Source organism: Grammomys surdaster, unplaced genomic scaffold (assembly GCF_004785775.1).
Source record: "Grammomys surdaster isolate TR1022 unplaced genomic scaffold, NIH_TR_1.0 472, whole genome shotgun sequence".
NCBI lineage: Eukaryota > Metazoa > Chordata > Mammalia > Rodentia > Muridae > Grammomys > Grammomys surdaster.
Window position 1 is genome coordinate 415505 of NW_021604891.1, and position 24256 is coordinate 439760.

Here is a 24256-nt window from a genome sequence, read left to right on the forward strand (position 1 = left end):
TCTCTCTCTCTCTCTCTCTCTCTCTCTCTCTCTCTCTCTCTCTCTCTGTTTCTCTGTAGCCCTAGCTGTCCTGGTTCTCACTCTGTAGATCAGGATGGTCCCAGACAACTGACTTTGCCTCTCAAGTGCTGGGATTACAGGCAGGCGGCTTAGTTCTTCATTTTATGAGATAATTTACTTAGATGGCTGGTGGATATAATAAAAAAATCAAAGTCTGACTACTCTAGGGATTTAGAAGAAACTGTGTAATGGCTTGGGATAGCCTTAAAGGTGGCTGTAGTCTGATCATAAGCACTCTTATTGTTGTGCCAGGAAATGTTCATGAACCCCAAAAAGACGACCAAGGAGCTGAATCTAATGCAATCACATTAGAGTCTCCTTAGTCAAACTTGAGCTTGGGCCATACCACTGATGCAGGAGAATAGGAGGGGGCCCTGAGCCCAGTTTTAGGCAAGCATTTATAGAGGCAAGAAAGGGGTATCTAGCCTGGTACACATCTGACTGGGGGCTCGTTATGGCCTTTAACATAATTGGCTGGTGCTGGGAGCCAAACCATAAACTTAACTTCTGTTTTCTTCCTGATTGGTGGTTGTTAAGAAGTGAAGTGTCAGAGGCAGGGTTGTAACCTTGAGGTGCAGATTTGTTGGAGAATAACCTGGAAACTAGTGCTATGTGTAGGTCTTATTAGGGGTTAGCCTGGAAACTGGTGCTAGGTACTGACCTGTTAGTTTACTTGAGTTTAACCTTAGGTCAAACTCAAAAGATGGAGACTGAACCCAAAAGATTTAGTCTCTCATTCCCCCTTTCTTTGGTGACTAGAAGGCCCAGTCACAGGGCTTCCTGAAGTTATATTTTATAGGGGGCCAGGGTTGTCCTCACACAGTTCTTGTAGTGTCCCTGGGACTTGGGTAGAGGCCTCATCAGTGGGAGACAGGAGGGAGTCCTGAGGCTGAATTTTCCTCCTGCTAGTCTTCAACTGTAAACAGGTCTGTGATTTCATGCTGCAATCCCGTGACTTTTAGGGTGAGGGGAGGAGGACCTGTTTTTTTAGAGAATATGAAGTTTAGGTCACACCTGTTTATGACCCCATTGGATACCTTTAAGATCACCTAGCAATTGGTGATACTTGAACTCAGGGATGACCTCTGCCTGTCTGTTAAGAATAATAGGGTGCTGGGAGCGGGGAGGTATCTCAAACATGATTTCAAAAGGGATGAGTCCCATCTGGTAAGGGGAGTTTTATATCCAGTAGAGAGCAAAGGGAAGGAGAGTTACTCAGTCATCACCAGTCTCTTAGGTCAGTTTAGTTAAGGTCTCTTTTGAGGTTTTGTTCATTCTTTCCACCTGTCCTGAACTCTGGGGTCTATATGCACAACAAAGTTTCTAAATAATCCCTAGAATATTGGCTAGTCCCTGACTTACCAAGGACATAAAAGCTGGTCCATTGTCTGACCCTATCATCTGAGGAAGCCCATACCTTGGTAGTGTGACCTCTTAAGAGCTTCTTTGTCACTATGGATGTAGTTTCATGTTTGGTGGGGAAAGCCTCAGTCCAACCTGAATAGATTTCTATAAACATCAGTAAATATTTATATCTAAATTTTTCTGGTTTTTACCTCTGTGAAGTCTGTAGAAATTGTTAAATTGCCAACATAAGGTATTATAAATTTTAACTCCCTCTAAATTGATTATTTAAATTTATCTCTCTCTAAATTGATGGATGAGTCTTTGCGGACCACCCAGTCTCTTAAGAGTACTGTTTCGGTGTTGGGTAATTAAATCTTGAGTTTGGTTGATGAAAGTTTACCTGCAAGACTATCAGCCCAACAACAAACAGTTTTTGCTGTGTTTAATCCCCAAATTTTATTACTCTGGCCTTGACTTTATTGCAGATAAAAGCTTGACAATAAAAGCTACATAATAGATAGATGCTGGTGCTGTAACCTGTAAATGCATTTGAAATGAGGAAAAGTCCATAGGAGGAATTGCATACATGTATAACATATAATCATTATGTGTTTGTATCAGCCAGAGCATGTGTGCTTGTTTCTGATGTTCATTTTATGTGTAACACACAGGCTGCTGTGCTTGATCTGTTTATACAACATGAACTTGACAAAGGTTGCACCGTCTGTTGAAATTTTTTCTTTCATATTTTCTAGTAAATATATATAATAAAAGCTTTTCCAGTATTTTACTCTTCTATTTTTTTCTTTCTCTTGTTTAAATTCAGGGATCCATAACTGTCACATTTTGTACTTGATATTTATTAGGGCAGTAGATCTCATAATTTATCAAATTGAATCAGCTTCTTATTACTATAAATCTTCTATATCTCTTAGTATACAGAAATGGTAGGCACTTACTTTCAAAGACTACCTCAAAATCTGGGTTCACGTCCCATGTGAAGTGTAAAATATTTGACTTTGAATTAAGATGTATGCAGAAGATACACATCCCTTTAAAGGGGTTTAGGAGATACCATTGTTGAGTCTTACATCAGTCAGCTTGCATTTGTGTAGCTCACTGCTTTCCTCTTTTAGAACCTTCTGCCAAGAGTAGCAGCCAAACTTAATGTTGCCCCAGTTTCTGACATCATTGAGATCAAGTCACCTGATACATTTGTGAGAACTATCTATGCAGGTAAGTTCTAAGGAAGATAATCAACATCCTAATTTTAACAGTATACATGGATCTTAAAAATAGGATTTGGAACCAAACCTACAATTAAATGGACCCTCTTAAAGGTTTCTGAGAAATGCTTTAGTTGAGAATAGCTACCAGACCCTGACATGGCATTCTGTCTGATTTATTATGTGCACAGTGCTTTTATACTGGCCTTACAGTTTATGGAGTGAGATCTTTACCCCTAGTGGTTAATAAAAATTAAGTTTGCCATCCAATATATATGTATTTTAAATTTTTAATTGCAGTGTAATTATATCACTTCTCCTTCTAACTTCCTATCATTCCCTTTGCTGTCAGTTGATGGCCCATTTTTATTACTGTTACACACACATATGCATAACTATATAAATACAACTACAATGTATGTTTAGTTTGCTTGTGTGCATATGATTTCAGAGCTGGCTACTTCTGGTTGGATAACCAGTAGTGTTGGATAACCAATTAAAGGGCTCATGCTTGGGAGAGACTAGCTCTCCTCTCTCAGCAGTCATTGCTTTCCTGCACTTCTTTGTCTAGTGATGGGACCTGTGAGACTTGACCCTTCCATACCAGCATATCTGTTGCTATCGTCATTGTTCAGGTCTTGTTTAAGTAGCTATATTTTGTAAGTAGTACCTTGAAAGGTGTCTTAGTCAGGGTTTCTATTCCTGTACAAACATCATGACCAAGAAGGAAGTTGGAGAGGAAAGGGTTCATTCAGCTTACACTTCCACATTGCTGTTCATCACCAAAGGAAGTCAGGACTGGAACTCAAGCAGGTCAGGAAACAGGAGCTGATGCAGAGGCCATGGAGGGATGTTACTTACTAGCTTGCTTCCCCTGGCTTGTTCAGTTTGCTTTCTTATAGAACCCAAGACCACCAGCCCAGGGATGGCACCACCACAGTGGGCCCTCTACCCTTGATCACTAACTGAGAAAATGCCTTACAGCTGGATCTCATGGAGGCACTTCCTCAACTGAAGCTCCTTTCTCTGTGATGATTCCAGCTTGTGTCAAGTTGACACACAAAGCCAGCCAGCACAAAAGGCAAACACTTTTTAAAATAGTATTCTCAGTCTTTGCTTTCAGTGTGCAATTGAAGTTCAGTGTGCATAAGCAATTCATTGCAGCAGCTTTTATTTGATTGATTGTTTCTAAGCACATTGATCTCCAGTGGGGCTAGAGAAGGCAGCAAGTTCGGTTACTGCCTTTGTTCTGGTTAAAGTTGTATATTCCTTCAGACCTGTAATCTTGAGCAATGTTCAAGTATTTGTTTGTAGTGTCAGTCACTTGGAATGGAGAGATGTCTAATTCTTTTAAGACTTTGGTTCTTCTGAACTTGTATTTTATGTCCTCTCATGCTTTCACATTGTACATTCCTTTAGCATGTATAGCAGTTGCATTTGTAGTTAGGTATAGCAGCCCGTAATTTTAGGTTACTGATAGATTTGGTTTGGTAGAAAGAACCTTCCTTCCCACTCCCTGCTGAGAGGTACCCTCTCACTGCAGCCACTTGCTTCAGTTTGTTGGTTCCAGGCAGTAACCTTGGCTTTAAAAGACATCCAGAGCGTACAGGTGGTCTCTGGTGACGGACTTCATTTTGGTGTTCTTCCTCTCCTAGACTTAGCAGGGGTAGGAAACAACTTACCGATGGTTATTTTTGCCTGATCTTTGTAAAATAAATTCTGAGCTTCAGAGGAATACTTTTGGCATTCCTTCCTCATAATAAAATTTGTGTTTCAGGAAATGCATTGTGTACAGTGAAGTGTGATGAGAAAGTGAAGGTGTTTTCTGTTCGAGGAACATCTTTTGAGGCTGCAGCAACAAGTGGAGGTAGTGCCAGTTCAGAACAGGGTAAGTATTCATATGAGCCTTTTTGATAGGTTGGCATTTCCTGTTTGTTTAGCTTAGATTAGAATAAGGTGTGACATCTACTTTAATTTCTAGTGCAAAGTAAAAATTCAACTGACTCATATTCCAAGGTTATATAAATAATTACAATTCATGTGTGTGTCACATCATCTTGGTAGAAGGATAATCACCTTGGTAGATGAAAGAGTAGCCGAGAAGATGACTTATGATGACGTTGTTAGGTTTGCGTTAGGGCTGTTTAACTCTCATGACTGTTTCCTGTTGTGGAGTTTGAGTGAGTCGACATAATAGAAGAGTGTAATAATGGTAGAAATAGGGCTTCCACTTTAACATATCTGGCATCTTATTTGAACCCTAGAGAGAATGGGTTATTCTGGTTTTCACAGATGAACTTAATGAGTAGTATTGACTGTTCAAAAGAGTCATGCCCTCCTAATGCTTTTTAATTAAAGAAAATGAAATTGAGACCGTGAAAATGCAGGAACGTAAGTTTCCTAGAGTTGGATGTTTATGTGTTGGTCTTAAAAATAATTATCAGTATATACTTGAAGTCATCATCATTGTTAATTTGTTTGTCCATGGATGCAGCACCAAGTTCTTCATCAGTGGGAATATCAGAGTGGCTTGACCAGAAATTAACAAAAAGTGACCGACCAGAACTAACTGGTGCCAAAGTGGTGGTATCTGGTGGTAAGTGCAATAGTAGTTTAAACGATGACATAAGCTTTGTAGTACACAGACCTCATTAAAAGAACAGACTTCTAGGTTCTTTATTTAGGTTTTGGTGGTTCTTACACCTGGTAAGCAAGCTCTATACTACTGAGCTGAATCTGTAGTCTAGAGTATAGGTGTTTGGTTTTACTTTTTCTTTACAGATGACAGAAGTTAGTAAATTACAAGTATTAGTCATATTTTACCACAAATATGAAATTAGACCATAAATAGAATATGGCCTTCCTATCTCACATATGGCACTGGGAAGCAGGGCACAAATCTCATCTGCACATCTCTGCCACATGGTATCTTGATTTTACAGATGTCCATGTTTCTCTGTGGCATTTGATTGGCTTCTGAATTACAGAAAAAGTGGCTAGAATCTCAGAGTTGTGATAAATCCCGAGCTCCATTCTACTTTTAATGACTTTGAGTGCTATACTGGTCTGTGTGGATGACACTTGGAAAGTCCTTCACAGTTAATAGCAGAACCTGAATGTGGTGTAAGACTTAACATCTTTTTGTATATTATATTATGCTCCTTTGTAGTTTGTCGACTGACTGACTGACAGGATAAGAATTGTTGTGATTTTAAAATCTTTCCAAATTAAACAATAAAAAAATAATTAATGTTCTCAACATCCATCTATTGCTCAAATGGTATTCAGAGAAAACGATTTAATATTTTGTCTTGTATATCAGCTTGTATTTTCAGGAAATATTACTCCATATGTTATCTTTGATGGGCCTTTTGCATTTTCATTTCCTGGAGAAATGAAAATAATAGGAAGAGTGTGTTTGCTCTCAAGGATTTTGAAATCTAGCCAGAAGTTTTGTTTAGTTATGCAGGGAATATTTACCAAATGCTGGTGAGAGTTTGCTAATCCCACAGCCATGACCTAGAGAGCTGTGGATCAGGCACCTTGGATTTAAAGTGTTTTCATTATAGTGGAGAACTGCAGATATCATAGCATTCTTTCTGTAGTTAAATAACTGCAATGCTGAATGCTTCATGGAAGTCATGAAAGGTTCCATAGAGGAGTTGGTGTGCTTAATGTGGCAGTTTGTCATATGGACGTTAGGTTGGGCATATAAAATGGCAGACATTTTACAGAGTGCTACTTGAATGTACGTGATTTTATTTACTTACTTATTTATTTTAAATTAGGTCGGGGCTTGAAGAGTGGAGAGAACTTTAAACTGCTGTATGACCTGGCAGATCAACTGCACGCTGCAGGTAGGATCATTCTCCTTTGTAGCTTCAGGTAACTGTGCTTTCCACTTTTCCTTCATTGACTTAGCTTTATTGTTTGACTATTTATCATTTATACAAAATAGCATTTGGCCGTGGTGTTTCCATTAGTGTACATAACATACTTTGATCATATTTCCCCCATTATTTATTTCTTTCCTGCCTTCCTCTTTTTCCTCTTTCTCTTTCTATATAATTCCCTTTCTACTTCCATGTCTTTACTTTTTAAATCTAGATTCTACATGAGAGAAAACGTAAGATAGTTATTTTTCTGTATCTGACTTATTTTGCTTAATGTGATTTCCAGGTTTGACCATTATTTCATTCTTTCTGCGGTGGTTTTCTTAGACCTCCAATAAAAACTGAAACATCTATAAAAGGGGGTGGGGTATCCTAGTAATTTCTGAAGAATGTGTGTGGCAGTTTTACATTTGCCAGCTCTTAAGAATCTTATCTAGTTTTGATTTGTAAAGTACTGAAATGCAAACCTCAGAGCCTACTGCAGACCACTGCTAGCTGATCTCCACTTCCACACGTGCTCTGATTCCTGGTTAACTTACATATGCACACTGCTTTTCTTTATTGTGGGAAAGAACTAAAAAAAGGATAAAGATTAAAATAACCCATAGAAAAAGAAATGACTGTGTCTTATAGGCATAGAAAACTGGAAGGATGAGCCAAGAGTGTCTGGGCCTAAAGGAGTGTGTGTCACAGACGTGGTTAAAGCTAAAAAGCAAAGATGAGAAGAGTTAGAGTTAGAAAGAAGCACTGAGCTGGGCAGTGGTGGCGCACACCTTTAATCTCAGCACTTGGGAGGCAGAGGCAGGTGGATTTCTGAGTTCGAGGCCAGCCTGGTCTACAGAGTGAGTTCCAGGACAGCCAGGACTACACAGAGAAACCCTGTCTCGAAAAACCAAAAAAAAAAAAAGAAGAAGCACTGAAATCCAGGACCTCAAAGACACTTAAGAAATACAAGTGACATGATAAAAACCAAAGCAAAAACTGACTGCAACTGAAGAGTGATGGGTAAGATGGAGGTGGGAGAAAAGAACAGGAGGGGTTGGTATAACAGAGCATGAGAAGTTCTGGGATCACGCTGTACCCAAGCAAAGATCCAGGAAGCACAGAAAACACCAGTGTATATGTGTAAGTTCCAAGCTATAACAAGTCAAAATGAAGGTAAAAATTCTAAAAGAAACCAAAGTGGAGAAAAAGAAGTCTTACCTTATAAAGGTACCAAAGATAAGTCCATTTGACTTTTCAGAAATCGTGTAAGTAAGATGAGGGTGAGGTATAAGACTTCAAGTGTTGAGAGGGAAAACCCTAGCGACTCAGAATTCTGTACCCATGGAATGTATAGAACTGACGGGGAAACTCAGTTGAACCCAGCAGTTAGCTGGATTGAATTAACATCTATTGATGTCTTTGTTACACAACAGCAAATTCTCAAGCTGACAGGAACACTCACCAAGGAAGACTAGATCTGGGACCATAAAACCCCTTCATAAATGTAAAGGAGTAGGGTTCATACTCTGTCTGTTTTTAGCTTGAGCTAGATTTCTGTAACTGAAATGTAACTGAAAAATCCCAAGATGCATGGAGAGATTAAACACCACATTTCTACATAACATATGAGTAAAGGAAAACATCTCAAATATTTTGAGCTGAATGAAAAAAAAAAAGGTGTATGGTACAGTGAAGTCAGTGGTGTGGGGGAGGGGACTTTATCCTCAGGGCTGGGCAGTGAACTGAGGGTCTCTCACACGCTGGGCAGGAGCTCCACTACTGAGTTATGTCTACATGCCCTCTCCCCCACTTTTATTTACTTATTGGTTTATTTTTAAATTTCAAATCTTTGAGATAGTCTCACTACCTTGGCCATTCTGGCCTTGTGATCCTTTTGATCCAGCCTCCCACATAGCTAGGAGTACAGACCTGTACCACAAAGATGAGCTCTTACAGGGAGATTTATAGTACTAAATATGTGGTAGAAAAGAAAGGCAATCTAAGGTTAATCATCTTAGGAAACTACAAGAAGAAGAATCAATTAATGCAGCAGTATACAGAAAGAATGCCTTAAGTTCCTTTCCTTCACTCTCCAGAAGGGGTGGTTCTGCCCTAAGAATAGATCTCCTATGGAAAAGAAACTATTTACATTTTTATTTATTAATTTAATATGAGATACTTGCTAAACTTCAATCTTGTATTAAATATGACTTTATCTGATCATAAGAGGTAATATACAGCAATTTCTTCAGAAGTCATAAAGTTAGTATATAAAGGGACATTGTGTAATATTCCTTAAGTAGATTATAATATGGAATTTATGGATGCTTTTTTGAAAAGAAAACAAATATCAGAAACCAGCTAAATTCAAAAATTGAAATTTATACCTGGAGTAGTGGTCCATGCCTTCAAATATACAGAAAGCAGAGACAGGAGGATCTCTGAGTTCAAGGGCGGTGTGGTCTACATAGTAAGCTCTAAGATAGCCAGGACTACATAGAGAAACCCTGTCTCAAAAACAAACAAACAAACAAACAAAAACAAATTTGTGAGTATAGCACACAATGAAAATTATTTTCTTGAAAAATGTACTTGTTTTTAGTGTTTAGAATCCTTGATCAGTTACAAATCATTAATCAGGATTTTTTTTTTCAAAAGTGAGTTCTGTGTATAATACTTTTTGACTGTAAAATATTAGGATGTTATTTTATAGTTATTGGTGATTATCCCACTAGCTGAATAATAGAATTTAAAAATATGACACTTGTTCCATTTCAGTTGGTGCGTCCCGTGCTGCTGTTGATGCTGGCTTTGTTCCCAATGACATGCAAGTTGGTCAGACAGGAAAAATAGTAGCTCCAGTAAGTATTGCAATAAAATATGCCCTGCAGAATTCTGTGGGGATCAGCACTGTATGTATTTGTGGGACAATAATTTCAGTGATTTATGTCTTACTCAGTGATTCTATACTGCTAACCATTATGATGGTGAATGTGTCCTCACAAGATCTGGAGGTTTTTGATCTTAATAAAATGCTTAGCAGTTTTAAAATTAGGAATTATTTTCATAAAAGATTTAAATCAGTATGAGGCCACAATGCTGTGTTATTCTTGTCATTTCTTTTGTTGTTATTTTGTGTGTATGGTGTGTTAGAGAGAACTTAGGACTCTGTACATGCTTGGCAAGTGCTAGTCCACTGACCTACATTCATTCCTACCTTATTGTATTGTTGCTATTATAAATTTACATTGATAATATTTATTGTCCATAAAGTATAAAAGCAGTTAAGACAACTAGCCTATTTTAGTTGAGCCTGTGTTCGTTAGACCTTTGTCATTAGAAACTACTAATGACAGTTATAGTCTTGTGTGCTTCTGAGCACCTAGTTTAGTTCTACATGTTTATCTGTTTGCATGAATTTCAGGGAATTTTGATCTTTACAGATAAGTCCTACTAGAATATTCCTTTTTGCCAAGAGAATGGGACAGAATCTCAGTCTGTAGTCCATCTGCCCAAGAGCTTCCCAGTCATCTTGCTTTAGCCCTCCAAGTGCTGGGATTTCAGGCTTCAGCCATCATACCTAGCCAGAGAAAATATTCTAAAACCCTTTGCAGAACTTAAAAGGGAAATGTAGGAAATGTTGACTTGAAAGTTGAGTCTTTTAAAACATCTCCTGACCATTCATGTTTCATAAGTAATGTATTGAATCATATTTCAGTTTAAATTTATATTGTATGAGACATGAGGAAAATATTTTTATGTAACTCAAAACAAAGTATTTTTTGTTATTTCAAAACAAGATATTATATCACATCCATTAAGATCTCCTAGTACCCTCCCCACTTTGTTAGAGGATGACTTCAAAATAATCTTTTAAAACCTTTTCATACAAAATATTTTGGTCATGTTTTCCCCTCCCCAACTCTTTAAAGACTTCTCTTTGAAGCTTGTTTTGAAATATTTGTCCTTCTAAAGTTGGATTGTTTCTTTTTTATTGTCTCTTTCTAGAGCTTCTTTATATAGTTTGTATACAAATTATTTTTCAGATACTTACTGTGATTCTTTTTCCCCATGCTAGAACTCTTTTGTTCTTTTTCTTTTGATGATAAAAAATGTTTCATTTTAACAAAGTTCAATGAAGCAATCTTTCTTCTTTTGGTTAATATATTTTGTGTTACTTAGATTACTTGAAGCAGAGACTGTCTCAGTACTTGACTATAAGCACTAAAACTATTCATAAATTAAGTCAAAGCACTGTGTGACTGACTTGCTTGTCATACCACATTAGTCTGGCTATGAAAGTGGATTTATTGAGCAGATGAGCTGGAGCCATCCATGACATTTAATTAGGTGTGGCACACATATATTTTTTGTGGAAATATTGCATGTACAGTTTTATGTGAGTAGACACATTCAGGCTTGAATTCATAAAAGATCAACAGCTTCCTAATCAAAACTACTTTTATAAGAAATTCAGTGTATACTCTGAAATAGCAAGCAGACTTGCTGTGACAGAAAGGGGGCATTCATAGTTATTAAATAGGAGCAGAGTGCAGCATGGAGTGGCCGGTGGCATCCTTTCTTGTCTTGAAAGTAAGTTTCATGCAGGCAGCTTTTTTCAGCATTACTCTTAGAATATAGAACTATTGAATTTTGCTCATGAGGAGATTAAACATTAAATGCTTCAAAGATATTGCTCCTATAACCCATCAGGGAGTTGTAATGTATTAACTCTCTAGTTGACCACTATGCTAGTTACTTGTCCTGTTGCTCAGGCAAAATACCAGACAAAAGAATCTGAAGGAAGGAAGGTTTACTCTATCATCGTGAGGAAGACTGAATCCAGTGTAAAGTCACCCTGAATCCAGTCAGGAAACAGAGACGAATGCTGGTGCTCAGCTCACTTTCCTCTTTTCATTCTGTCAGGAATCCTGGCCCATGGGCTAGTATTGTCCATCTACTTTCAGAGTGGGACTTCTCTGCTCTGCTAAGCCTTTCTGGAAATACTATCAAACGCCCTCACAAAGGCTTGCTTCTGTTTCAGTGATGACTCTAAGTTGACAATAAAGAATGACCATTATAGACATGGATGTATAAATTTTATATATTTGCACACACACACACACACACACACACACACACACACACACACTGTGGTCTAACATCTTTTTTGGGAAACAATCAATTTGCAAGTATAGAACAAAACTTTTTTGTTGTGTGACCATTTGAGAGTAAGTTGATATGACACCCTCACAGTTTCAAATACACACATTTTCCAGACTTCATTTGTATTTTGCCTGTTATTAGTGCCTTGTATAGCAAACGATACTAGTTTAGAATCACATATTGCATCTATCTGTCATGAGTCCTTCAGTCCTAGATTCTCAATCTTACTTTCACATGAGTGACTTCAGGATTATAGGCTAACTGTTGTAATACTGGCTATTTAGATAATATTCTTTTAAAAGTGTTTATTGAGCTGGGCAGTGGTGGCACACGCCTTTAATCCCAGTACTTGGGAGGCAGAGGCAGAGGCAGGTGGATTTCTGAGTTTGAGGCCAGCCTGGTCTACAGAGTGAGTTCCAGGACAGCCAGGACTACACAGAGAAACCCTGTCTCGAAAAACCAAAAAAAAAAAAAAAAGTGTTTATTGAAATCTTTTGCTTTTATTGAATTGCTTTTTATTATTGATTTATAGAAGTTTTAAATAAAGTGTACCGGTAAGTTTCCTGTTTACTTTCTTCACATCTATGGTGTGCCTATTTATTTTTTTCTGAGATGATATCTAATTGAGGAACTTCTTTGCTATTTCTAATTTGCTGCAAGCTCTCATCATGAATGGAATTTATTTGCAGAGTCTGTTGGTCTCCCTTGTGGTTTGCTCTTTTCTGGAACTTTCTGCACAGTTCCAGCTAGTGTGGTAGCCACATATCTTCTGTATATTTTCTTCAACCAGTCAGACTGCATTTTTTTATCTAAAGGGCTTGATTTCTGATTGGCCTTTATCCCTGTGGAGAGGAGAAGTATGCTGGACTCATATCGGTGTGCTTCCCTCCCCTACAGAATTTTGACTGCTCAAATTCTCCCTGTCAGTATTGATCTCCAACATATTTAAACAGTTGCTATCTGTATTTGAACCAGGCTTATAGTTGTTTTAGCAGGAAGATAAGTCTGATACGAGCTATTCCCATAGAAATATAAGGAAACCTGAGGCCCAGAATTGAATATATTACTTCAGATGGTTGCTGATTAGTGTGTAGTGGGTGATTATCACCCCAAATAATATCTTAATTAGTGCTACTTAATATTGCAGTAGGTTTGTGGCAGCCATATTCCACAATTGGCAAGAATTATACTTGGGAACATCCAGAATTTCTCACCACCTCCACCCATTTGAACTGTGTGTTATTAAATATATTTCCCCTAATACTAATGCAACATTCTTTATTTTTAACTAAATACAACACATCCATTTTTTCTTATTAAATGGGCCCATTTTGCCACTTTTGAACATTTCACGGCTTTATTTCTTTTCTAATTCTGTTATTAGAATATTTAGTTTTTGACTTGTTGGCAGTTTTGTAACATCTTTGGAAAGTATCACCAGTGTTTTTTCTGGTTGTAAGGAGCCAAAAGTGCCATGCTTCAAGTTTAGGCCATATAAAGTCAGTTTTCTTATTTGTACAAAATAATTGTTCTATTTTCTTTATTAATTTCAGAAAATATATAATACCCAAAATATGCCCAAAATAGTTACATGGGTTTTTTTTTGGGGGGGGGGGTCATTCAGAACAATTTACAAAGTGTGAAACAGTTTCCAATGTCTTTACCACCTCACATTCTTGCAGGATGATGATTTGATCGGAAGCCACTGGTTAGTTCATAGCTTACTGTTGTGGCAATGACTACTTTTTATTTCTAATTAACTTTTGATTTGGAGTTAATTTTAAACTTAGGAAAATAAAACTAAAAAATAATACAATGTACATGTATAAATTATTTTCTAAACTGTTTTATATTATAATATTTTGGCTTTTTTACCCCTAAATACCTCAATGTGTAATTTTTTCAGACTAGGCATATTCTCAGGCCATGGGTAATTTTATCTGCAGTATCTACTGCATCAACACTCAGCAGAGCAGCATTCTTGAAATTCATAAGCTCCCTATGTATCTTTAAAATATCCAGAGAGGTGTTAGAATTATGCCAAATACACTGCAAGTGTCTTTAAACTTTTTCCTAATTATAATGACTACCACTGTAAATTTTAGAAGTAACACAAATCCAATGGTATTTGGCATGACACTCGAGATGCCTCCTTACTCTTAAACTCTGAACTTCCTTCTGATAATCTGAATAGGATAAAGAGCATCAATCTGTTCTTCCAAATGCCTATCTAAATCCTCTTGTATACTCAACACATTAATAACATATTTTGCTCAGTGATTAACAAAAGTAGCTGTCTTCTTGTGTTTCAGCAATTGCAGAAGCAGTGGTGCTAGCAATTAATGTAATTAAAATTGTCAAGCTTCAAAAAAAAAAACCTGTCAAGCTTCAAGAATGGCATATATAGCTTGATCATGCTAGCTGTTTTTGTTCTGGAAATACTTTTATTCCTGCCCGTTGTGTTAAAGCTTGTCTTTAACAACATCAACGTGTTGGCAGCCAAAGTACATGGCTTGAACCTGAAAATGGACCCCCAGATAGAGTTATTAAATTAACAGGCTGGCAAGCCGAGGATGGGTAAGATTCTGCACAGAGCCTTACCAACCTAAGGCAGAAGTACATTGCTTTGGATAATGCATATTCCATGATGGATAAGGAAGGCATTCTTGTCAGAATGACCTAAGACAGGCTCAGTCTTATTAATGAAGTAATAAAGGGGGAGAGGCAGAGAGCCTTTGGTGCTGCTTGGCAGGAATATGACCATTGGCCAAGGACAAGGAAGTGGGCTTCAGGCAGGAATCGGACATTAGGCTAGAACTAAGAAGTAATTTCAGACAGGAATCTAAATTTTACGCTAGAACAAGGAAGTAGGCTTCAGACGTGAAAATGACTTTAGTCAAGGACAGGGAATTAGGCTCAGATCCTTTGGTCTTCCTGGTAAGCCCTTAGAAACAGTGTTCATGGGAGTGTTCACATAATTGGGTTTAATGCCTTGCTTGTTCTTTGACTATTTGTGTTTATTGTCTTGCTTGTTCCTTAACTATTTGCATCTATTGTATTGCTAGACTCTCAACCTAGAACTGACCTTAATACATACATGTAATTAAAATGGTGTAAAAGCAAAAAGGAGGAGGAGGGATGGGATGGAGGGCTCTAGGGAGGGGAAATGGGATGACATTTGTATTGTAAATAAATAAAATATCCAATAAAAAAAGTTTAAATGGCAAAAAAAGAAATATTCTCATATGAAGTACAGTTACATTTATTAATTTTCTTTTTACATTTATTACCTTGTGTGCGCATGTGTGGGTGATTGCCTGTGTGCATCTGTGTGTGTGTGGGGGGGTATATGTGGGGGGGGAGTGTGTATGTGGGTGTGTGTGGTATGTTTATGTGGGTGTATGTGTGGTGTGTGCGGTGTGTGTGTGTTTGGTATGTGTGGTGTGTGTGTGTGTGTGTGTGTGGTCTGTCTGAGTAAGTGGGCAACAGGTGTCTTTATCACTCACCACCTCACTGCCTTCTTTTTCTTTTCTTTTCTTTTTTTTTTTTTCAAGACGAGGTTTTTTTGTGTAGCCATGGCTGCCCTGAAAATCACTTTGTGGATCAGGCTAGCCTTGACTTGAACTCAAAGATCCACCTACCTCTGCCTCCCAAGTGCTGGCATTAAAGGTGTGTGTCAGCACTCCCAGCTCTATCCTATTTTTTTTAATTAATTTTATGTGTGTGGATGTTTTGCATGTATGCCTGGTGCTAAGGAAGGCAGAAGATGGTGTTGGATCTCCTGGGATTAGGGTTGCAGACTGTTGTAAGCTGTCGTGTGGATGCTGAGACTTTTATCAAGGTCCTCCAGAAGGGCAGTTAGTGCTCTTAATTGCTGAGCCTTCTCTCTAGCTCCATCTCTAGTATAGTTGTATTTTATTTCCAAATTTTTTGTTTGTGCTTTTATTTTCATTTTTTATATTTTAAAGATTTTTATTTTCATGTATTTTATGTATATGAATACTTTGTATGTATGTCTGCACACCAGAAGAGGACATCAGATCCTATTACACACAATTGTGAGCTGCCGTGTGAGTGCTAGGAATTGAACTCTGGAACTCAGGACCTCTGGAAGAGCAGTCTGCTCTTAACCAATGAGCCATCTTTCCAGTGCCCCATTTTCTGTATTTTAATATTCCAACTTTATCATTTATCTTCATATTCATTACTAGTTCTGACCTCCTAGTACAGAATCTACCTTTGGGCCAAGTAGTGCATGCATTGTCATACCTCTTTAGCCTTTGCTTTCTTGGTTGTGGTGAGCAGTAGTGCTTGGTTCGTATTTGGCTTCAATCTTAGGTTTTCTCAGTATTCATGACCCTATTCCCTACTATCTGTCTATTTCAGACAAGCTTTTCCAGTCTCTTTGTGGTAGGTGACACTTTAGTTTTGAGAAAGTTTAGGTGGCAAATGAAGAAAGATTTAGAAAGCTATGTGACCCTCTCTAGATGTGGGCTACAAATTTGGCATTAGGCTTTCTAGAAGCCAGTTCATATTAGGAAACAAGATCAGTGCCCTGATTTACAGTGTCCCAAAGGTAAAACAAACTAATTGTACATGGGAAATATCATTTGGCCTGGTATCAAGATCAGAGATATATCCCTTGAGTCCTTATAAAGAAGACACTATTGATTGACATCCACAACAATATCTTTACTATAAATAGGACAGTAGTTTTATAGGGTTGTTTTTATGATGCCCCTCAGTGTGGGCCAATTGTAAGTGCATTTCCAAGAGAGGCAGAAACTATTTGGTTCCGTGTCTGCTATTCAGGCTTACGTTATAGTAAAACTGCAGTCTGGCAATTAAGTTGTCAAACCCTTCTTCAAATGAATTTTATTAGAAAGACTAGATCTGCAGTCAGGTGGTGAGTATATAGAGGTGCTAGCTCAGCTCTCTCCCTCTGCAGGATGATTAGCGCCCACAGCACAGCGTAAACACTACCTGTCTAGGACAAAAAAGACAAACGAATGTACTCGATGTAAAAGCAAAACCATACAAAACAAAGCTCCAGCTAACCCCTGTGTCAGAGAACACTTTCCTTTCCTTGTTTGGTGCTACTACTGTACCTGTTCACTGGAGCTCATCCTTCCTACCTCCTTAGGAACTTCCCATGGGCTCAGTGCCTTTCCTCCATTTACTCCTTTTCTGTAGCTTTTTTTTTCTTTTTTGCCTTTTGACAAATTTATTAGATCATAAAGGAATTATGTTAATAATTTTTCCATGGAAAATCATATCTAAAGATATGATTCTAGAATTTGAAACTTGGGAATTTGGAGGATGTCTTAGTTTATTTTGTGTATTTCTTATACAACTCCAAGGTCACAGTCTATCTCTGAAAAAAGTTAGCTAGGAACTCATGTAGAAACCTTCTGTCAAGAGCTGAATCAGAGACCATGAGACAACACTGCTTACTGGCTCACACTGTTTGCTTTCTTATGCAAACCACAACCACCAGCCCAGGCAAGCACTGACCAGAGGGCTTTGCTCCTTCCATAGTAATCTTCATTTAAGGAAATATGCTAAAATATGCCCACAGGAAGTATGGTAGAAACCATTGCTCAGCTGAACATCTCTCTTCCCCTGTGACTTGTTTGTTTTAAATTGATGAAAAACTAACAAGAGGACCTCACAGATTTCCTTTAACTTCTGAAGTTCAATGATGCCTGATGTGTTTGCTTCTGAATTACTACTGAGATGTTCACATCCCTTAGAGATTTTATACTTGTGATAGTTTATCTGTATAATGAATGATGTGTTACGGAAAAGCACCAATACACAATTTTGTTTTGTTTTGTTTTTAATATCAGTAACAACACACTATATTGGTTCTTTATGCCTAAATAATTATTTTTGAGAATTATATATGTAAATGCAGGCAGCTTTTTTTGTTTGTTCATTGACTTGCAGTATTCTGTTACATAAATATATCACACTTGACCCTTTTTTAATAGAGATTTTATAGATAGCCTGTATGTTAGGGATAGGGAGCTGTACTAAGTCTTCAATGGTGTCAGGGTAATTAGAAACAAGGTGTAGAAGATCTCTCAGATCCAAAGAAGAGATGATTGTCTTCTTAGTTCCTGAAGTCCTAGAATTAGTAGGACTAATTGTCTAAAGCCTTGAATCAAAAAGTAATATGCAAAAACATCTCAAAATGTATTTGTCTATGTTCTCCTTACTTGCAGTTATACAGTATGGATATGATGTATGATCCTGTCTGGAGAGTGGCTAAGGGACAGCTGCTAGGTGGATTGTATAATCTCACTTAGATTTATAAGCACCTTAAATGCATACTCATGTAAATTCTTGATTTGGGTTGTTTATTTGGATAATGATAGTGATACCTGCATTATAAAATGTGCAAATTGAGGGTTTGGGAGAGTGGCATATACTTTTAATTCTAGTACTTCGAAAATAGAGGCAGGATTATCAGGTTGTACATAGTTCTAGGCCAGGCTGGACTATGAGACTCTATCTTTTAAAAAAAAAAAGGGGGGGGGGGGGGGGGGGGAAGGGCCGGGGCGGGGACCGGGGGCGGCGAGGGGAGGGAGGAAGAAGGTGGGGAGAGAAAGAAGTATGGAAGGCAGAAAGGTTGGTTAAGAATCTAGATGCCAGTCAAGCTGCCTGAATTCTGCTCTTATCTTACCGTTTGCTTTCTATTGACCTTAATCTCTTGTGGTACAGTTTCCTGAGATGTGTAACGGTGATAATAATCCCTATTTCACAGATTTGTAAATAGTAAGTTAATATATGTAAAACAGGTTAGATGAGAGATTCCATGTGTATATGTCATATAAACTGCCTGGAATGTTACAATTGCCGTGCCCTAGATAATTTTACAGTAAGTATTACAAATTCTTTTTTGTATATGTGTATAATCTATGTGTGTGTATGTTCCCACATGTGTTAATTCATAGGATGTGCATCCTACATGTCTTTGCAGAGACCAGAAGAAGATGTCTGTTTTTCTTTATTGGTCTTCACCTTAATGTTTGAGACAGGTCCTCTCAACTGAATCTGAAGTCTCTCTTTTTAACTATGTCGGCTAGCCAATAAGCATGGGATCTACCTGTAATTATCTTTCCAGTAATTGGTGCTAGGGTTACAGGGTGCATGGACTATGTCCAGATTTCACATGAGTACTTTGTGTTTGGATTCGGATCCTTTTGCTTTTACAGGAAGTGCTCTTACCCACTGGTTGACCTCCCCAGCCCCTACAGATTGCTAGAAGATTCTGTTGTTTGAAATCATGAACAATCATTAAATCATTTCTCTGATATTTGTCAAGCTCATTGGATTTTATTATGATTTATTACTTGTTGGAGTTCAGAGTTTTAAGTTTCCATTGTGACTAGATCTAGTTAATACAACTTTTTAAGTCTTGATGTGTTTGGGAGTATTTACTCTTTTGGATTGCACTCAGTGATCTGTTTGATTATGCTGACCTGACCTTCCTAACCATCCAAACACATAAAGCGTGTTGTAACCATTAGAGAATCTACTGTCTGTTGCCAGAGGCAGTGTCCTTACACTTAGTACAGCGTCTTAGTATGTGTGAATTACTTTGCCTATATTTTGATATTTTACTGACAAATCAACTTCCTGTTTATAATTCTGAGATTAAGTGAATAGAATCAAAGTTACCAGATGAGTAAGCAGTTTAGGAGAATTTACCAAGACAGTACATTTTATTTCTGACCTTTGTTTTGAAATTTTGATAGTGTTGAAAAGTCAGTGTGAAAACAAACTTTCTCGAGTTATTTGTATACAACTGGGAATGAGTTTATGGGATGGGCTGCCCTCTAACTTGCTAAAAAGCTAAGATTGACAACAGCTTTCATACTGCATTATCTAGCTTGGCTTTTAGCTCTAAGAGAACTGTGTTCACAAATTGATGTGCTTTTCCTTTGGGGTTGGTATAGAAGCATTAAATTGTACTAAAATATTCATATGTAAGTGCATTTGGCTGAAAGCAATTGATGTTCTGTCCCCAAGAGGACAAAGAGAAATGCTGTGTGGACCCGCAGTCCAGAAAACACCCTAAGCATGCTTCTTAAAAGGTAATTACAAGGCCTGGATGATCAAAGCCCTTACAAGGAAGCTTAAGTGACAAAGAGAAGGGGCAGCATTTGTAGGTTGTGGTTTGTGTGTATACGGTGTTCAGTTGTGCAGTTGCCAAAAATTAGCAGTTCTATTTATATCTTTGGTTTATTTTCTCAGCTAAAATTTATCAGGCTGACTTCTTTACAGTTATTCCAGAAGGGTTGGATTAGTGGAATTTTTTTTTCTTATTACTGCTTTATTATAGAAAGTTAAACTATTTAAATTTCATAGACTATTATATACATTCATCCCCCCTTCTGTCCCATTTATCTGCTTAAAATCTACTGAATGATAGATTGACATGTCTTATACATAGTCAACCTAATGTAACAGCTGACATGAAAATCAATTAGAGTAGATAGCAAGTCTACTTTAGCCATCTTGAAATGATAACTTGAAAGGGATAAAACTTATAAATTTCCATTCTAAAAAAAAACACAGTGTAGTTTACAGTCTTTCATATAAAACTGAATTTATTTTTTGTGTTTGACTTCAAGTTAATATTTGTGCATTTGGATGTCAAAGAATAAGACACTGTACCAGAGAGAAGTACAGCCAATGGATTTAGCACATTCAGTATTTAGATTTACTTTAGTCCAAAGAAATACACACACACACACACACACAAGAAAAAGTTAAAGCCAAGTATGGTGCCATACTCCTGTAGTGCCATACCCTCACTTAGGAGGTGGAGGCAGAGGGATTATACAGTCAAGGGAAATTCAGGATACATAGAGCCAGGTTAGCTGTGTCATAGAGCAAGAACAAGTCCCTAATTCAGGAAACCAAAATGAAAAAGAAAAAAAATGTTAACACCTTGGTTTAACTATATATTGATATTAGAAGACAAACAGCATTTTGGAAATAGTTCTCCCCACCACAGAGAGCAGGAGTATATGTCTCCTTCCTTTGTGTGTGTTGTTGAGACAGGGTCTCCATGTCTTGTGTTGGAGACAAAACTGACCTTCAGTGTCTGCTGTTGGCTTTGAACTGTAGCATTTCCTGCTTCCACCCCTTCAGAGCTGTGACTGCAGGTGTGCACCACCAACTCAGCCCACTTCTAAGTTGAGAATGGCCTGATTTTAGACATGTGGGGAGAGGACAGCTTGGTCAATGGGAAGAATACTGCTTGGAGGGCAGAGTCTGGGTTCCTTTCTGTAGCCTACACTTATTTTTATTGATTAAAGTATGACATAGATAATCACAGTGGTCTTTTATAGCTCCCACATTTTATAGATAAGGACAATGCTACATATTCTGACTTGGATCCATGAAGAAATTGATAACAATTTGGTGGTCAAAAAAAAAAATTTATGTGACTTTCTAAGTTGAAAAGCTTCGTAATAGACTTGATTATGTATCTTAGTATTCAAAATATTTTAAGCGTTATACTCAAGCATTTCAATATGAATTAACCACATAAGTAGATTTGGCAAGTGTACAAGGCCATATTTGGCTTTCTGTTATTTTAGGTATACTAAAATTATATTTGTCCAAATGGAAAAAATTATGAATTAGTATAGAATAAAATTAGGTAAAGGAAAATCATTTCATTGAAAAGTAATTAAATCATATTTTGAAAACACTATTTAAAGGAAAACTTGTTTCAGATCCTATACATACTGTGTAATTGAAAGCCGTAGCTAAAATAATACTAAAAAAGGTCAAGGGCAAATTTTCTTTTGTTGTTTATATTTAATTTTCCAACCTATATACCAACAATGTAATATTTTTAATACCCACATTAAAAGTAAAAATAAAAATAAATAAAACCCATAAAGCTTTGAGCCTATCATGGTGGTATCACCCTAGCAATTTGGAAGGTGGTAGCAGGGGCATCATGAGTTCATGATCAGCTTTCCACATTGTAAGTCACCTGGTTGTGAAGAGGACGCCAATTGCCAGGGCCTCTTGGAAGAGAAAGTGAGTTGTAAAAGACTGTGGAGAATTTATATGAGTTTAAGGGTTTGGAGAACCTGTGACCCTTACAAACACCAGGTCCATCTACCGAGTCATGAAGTACCCACTCAGTGGCTTTGCTTCTAGACATTTTCCTGTAATGATTATTTGGAATCAGATACTGACTTTATTGATTGTTAACCAAAAAGTATCAGCTAATTTTCAATGTAGGCTTCACAAACTAAATAAGCATCATTAACACTAAAGATAGCAGTAACTTCAGAGTCTTGCCACTTCTGTGGGTCAGTCTCACCTGACCTTGTAATGTTCGAGAGATTATCTCTATGGTAGGTGTATTGTATGCTGTAGTTTCTGCTAACTGATGACTCCACTTGAAGCATATTATGGTACTGTAACCTCATTTAGTCATACATGGCATAGTAGAAAAAGTGTTGACTTTAGAATCAAGGACTTAGGTTAAGAAGCCTATCTCTTGAGAGTAGAGAGGGGTTGAAGGTGGTGGATGAATGGGGAGAGGGTAGCCAAAGGGTATGAAGTTTCCTCTGGGGATCTAATTCCAGGATGATAATGGTGACTGTAATTAATATTAGGTTAGATACTTGAACTGTCTTGAGAGTACATTACAAAAAAAAATCTTCTTCAGTGCTAGGAATCAAGCCTAGAGCTTTGCATGTGTAGGCAACTGTCTATGCCTGAGTTATTCCTCTAGCCCCAAGAGAGTGAATCTTAAGTATTTCATCTCTGAAGAAAAGAAGGGAAACATGGTGGTATGAGGCAGTAAGCGTGCTAGCTAGTTGCTTGTGGTCAACAGTACACAGTAGAGTGTACACCAAGGTGTTTCCACATAAACAACTTAGTCTTCAAAAATACCTTTATAAAGCTAGGAATAAAAAGCCTTCCTAGTAAAGGTGCCTGTAAGTTCAGATAGCTCAGTAAACCTGCTTAAGTCTGCTTTCTCTTATACAATGGGAATAGTTTCTTTCTTGTAGAGTTATTGTAAGTCAGTAAAATAAAATAATCCAACAGAGAGCTGGCGTGTCAGCAACAACACATTTGTGTGATTGGCATACAGTTTTGAATCCTGGTCACCCTTGAAACAGTCTCAGTACAAGGTGTTAACCTGATGGGAAAATCATGGATGGGACAGAATTTCAGCTCTGAGTCCAACTGAGTCCAACTTTCATTCATGTAAAATGTAGTTTAGCCACAACCCTGCTTGACAGTTTGGCCGTAGAAGCAGAGAGCTGCTTGAGAGAAGAGCCACAGATAGTTGTCTCTGCAGTGTTGGATCCTCTTCCAAAAAGAAGTTTTAAACACAACTTGGCAAACAGAAGAAATAGTTTGGCTTTTTAAAATGAACAGCAGGAGGATGACATATAGCAGTGTTAATGTGTAGGAGGCTTGCAATAATTAGAAAATATGATTCAGTCAACCTGTTCCTCAAAGATACATTCGTTATTTGCTGAGATAAATTCATTTCTAGCCTCACCTGGCGTGCAGCCTGTGTTCTGTTTAGCTGTAACAGTTGCTGCTTAGCCTCTGCCTCCGGACTGTTGAGTAAAGAGCTGAGAAGTAAATGCCCTTCTGCAAAGCTCTTGTCTCAGGCAGCATGGGGCTTTTGTTTTTGAGTGTATAACATTGACTGCTGTACTTATTTAATGAGAACTACTTGTATAGTGTTTTTGTTTTTTTTTTGTTTTTGTTTTTGTTTTTTTTTTTGCTTTGGCAAAATGTAGTTTTTCATCTTCTTTCCCCCAAATATCTAGAGAGGGAGATTGTTGGTAGAAAAGAAATTTAAAATCTGATTAAATTTTAGAGTAGAATTATACTGTGTTAGTTTTCTGTTCTGAATGCTCTAGATATAACCAGTCTTGCTCATATCCATTTTTCAGATAAACAAAACGTAAATGTTTACATCGCTTCATTCTCCATTGTTTAAAGTAAGGCGGATCTGAAGTTGCTCCATGTAGAACTCTGTCCCAGTTCCAGAAAAAAAAAGAATTCATGAGTTCATGTTATAAACTAATTTAATTTCAGCTTCATTCACACACACACACACACACACACACACACACACACACACACAGTGTAAAGAATTTGCATCAGGCCGGGCAGTGGTGACGCACGCCTTTAATCCCAGCACTTGGGAGGCAGAGGCAGGCGGATTTCTGAGTTCGAGGCCAGCCTGGTCTACAGAGTGAGTTCCAGGACAGCCAGGACTACACAGAGAAACCCTGTCTCCAAAAAACAAAAAAAAAAGAAGAATTTGCCTCAGAGTTCATCCCAGCTTCCTTGCAGCACTATTTAGGAGTTTAGACAAAAATTCTAACTCAGCTGGCTAATATGTTTGTACCCATCCTGTTAGGATTTATCCCACGTGTTGTGATACACTCTGCCCTTTGTTGTGTTTCATTTCAGGTATTTTTTTAAATTACCATGTTAACTTTTTGATACTTTAGGTCCTTAGTTTGAAGGCATAAGATTTTAAGGATAAAATTGTTTAGATTCCACTAG

The 24256-nt window shown here is 37.6% G+C and overlaps 1 protein-coding gene across 1 annotated transcript in view; it reads left to right on the top strand.

Annotated features, from left to right (window-relative positions):
• Positions 1 to 24256, top strand: part of Etfa (electron transfer flavoprotein subunit alpha) — a 54472-nt gene that overhangs the window by 14542 nt on the left and 15674 nt on the right. Inside the window, exons 5-9 of the mRNA XM_028781569.1 lie at positions 2544 to 2643; positions 4411 to 4521; positions 5128 to 5229; positions 6422 to 6490; positions 9290 to 9372. Coding sequence (XP_028637402.1) covers positions 2544 to 2643; positions 4411 to 4521; positions 5128 to 5229; positions 6422 to 6490; positions 9290 to 9372 — 465 coding nt within the window. The remainder of the gene's footprint in view (positions 1 to 2543; positions 2644 to 4410; positions 4522 to 5127; positions 5230 to 6421; positions 6491 to 9289; positions 9373 to 24256) is intronic.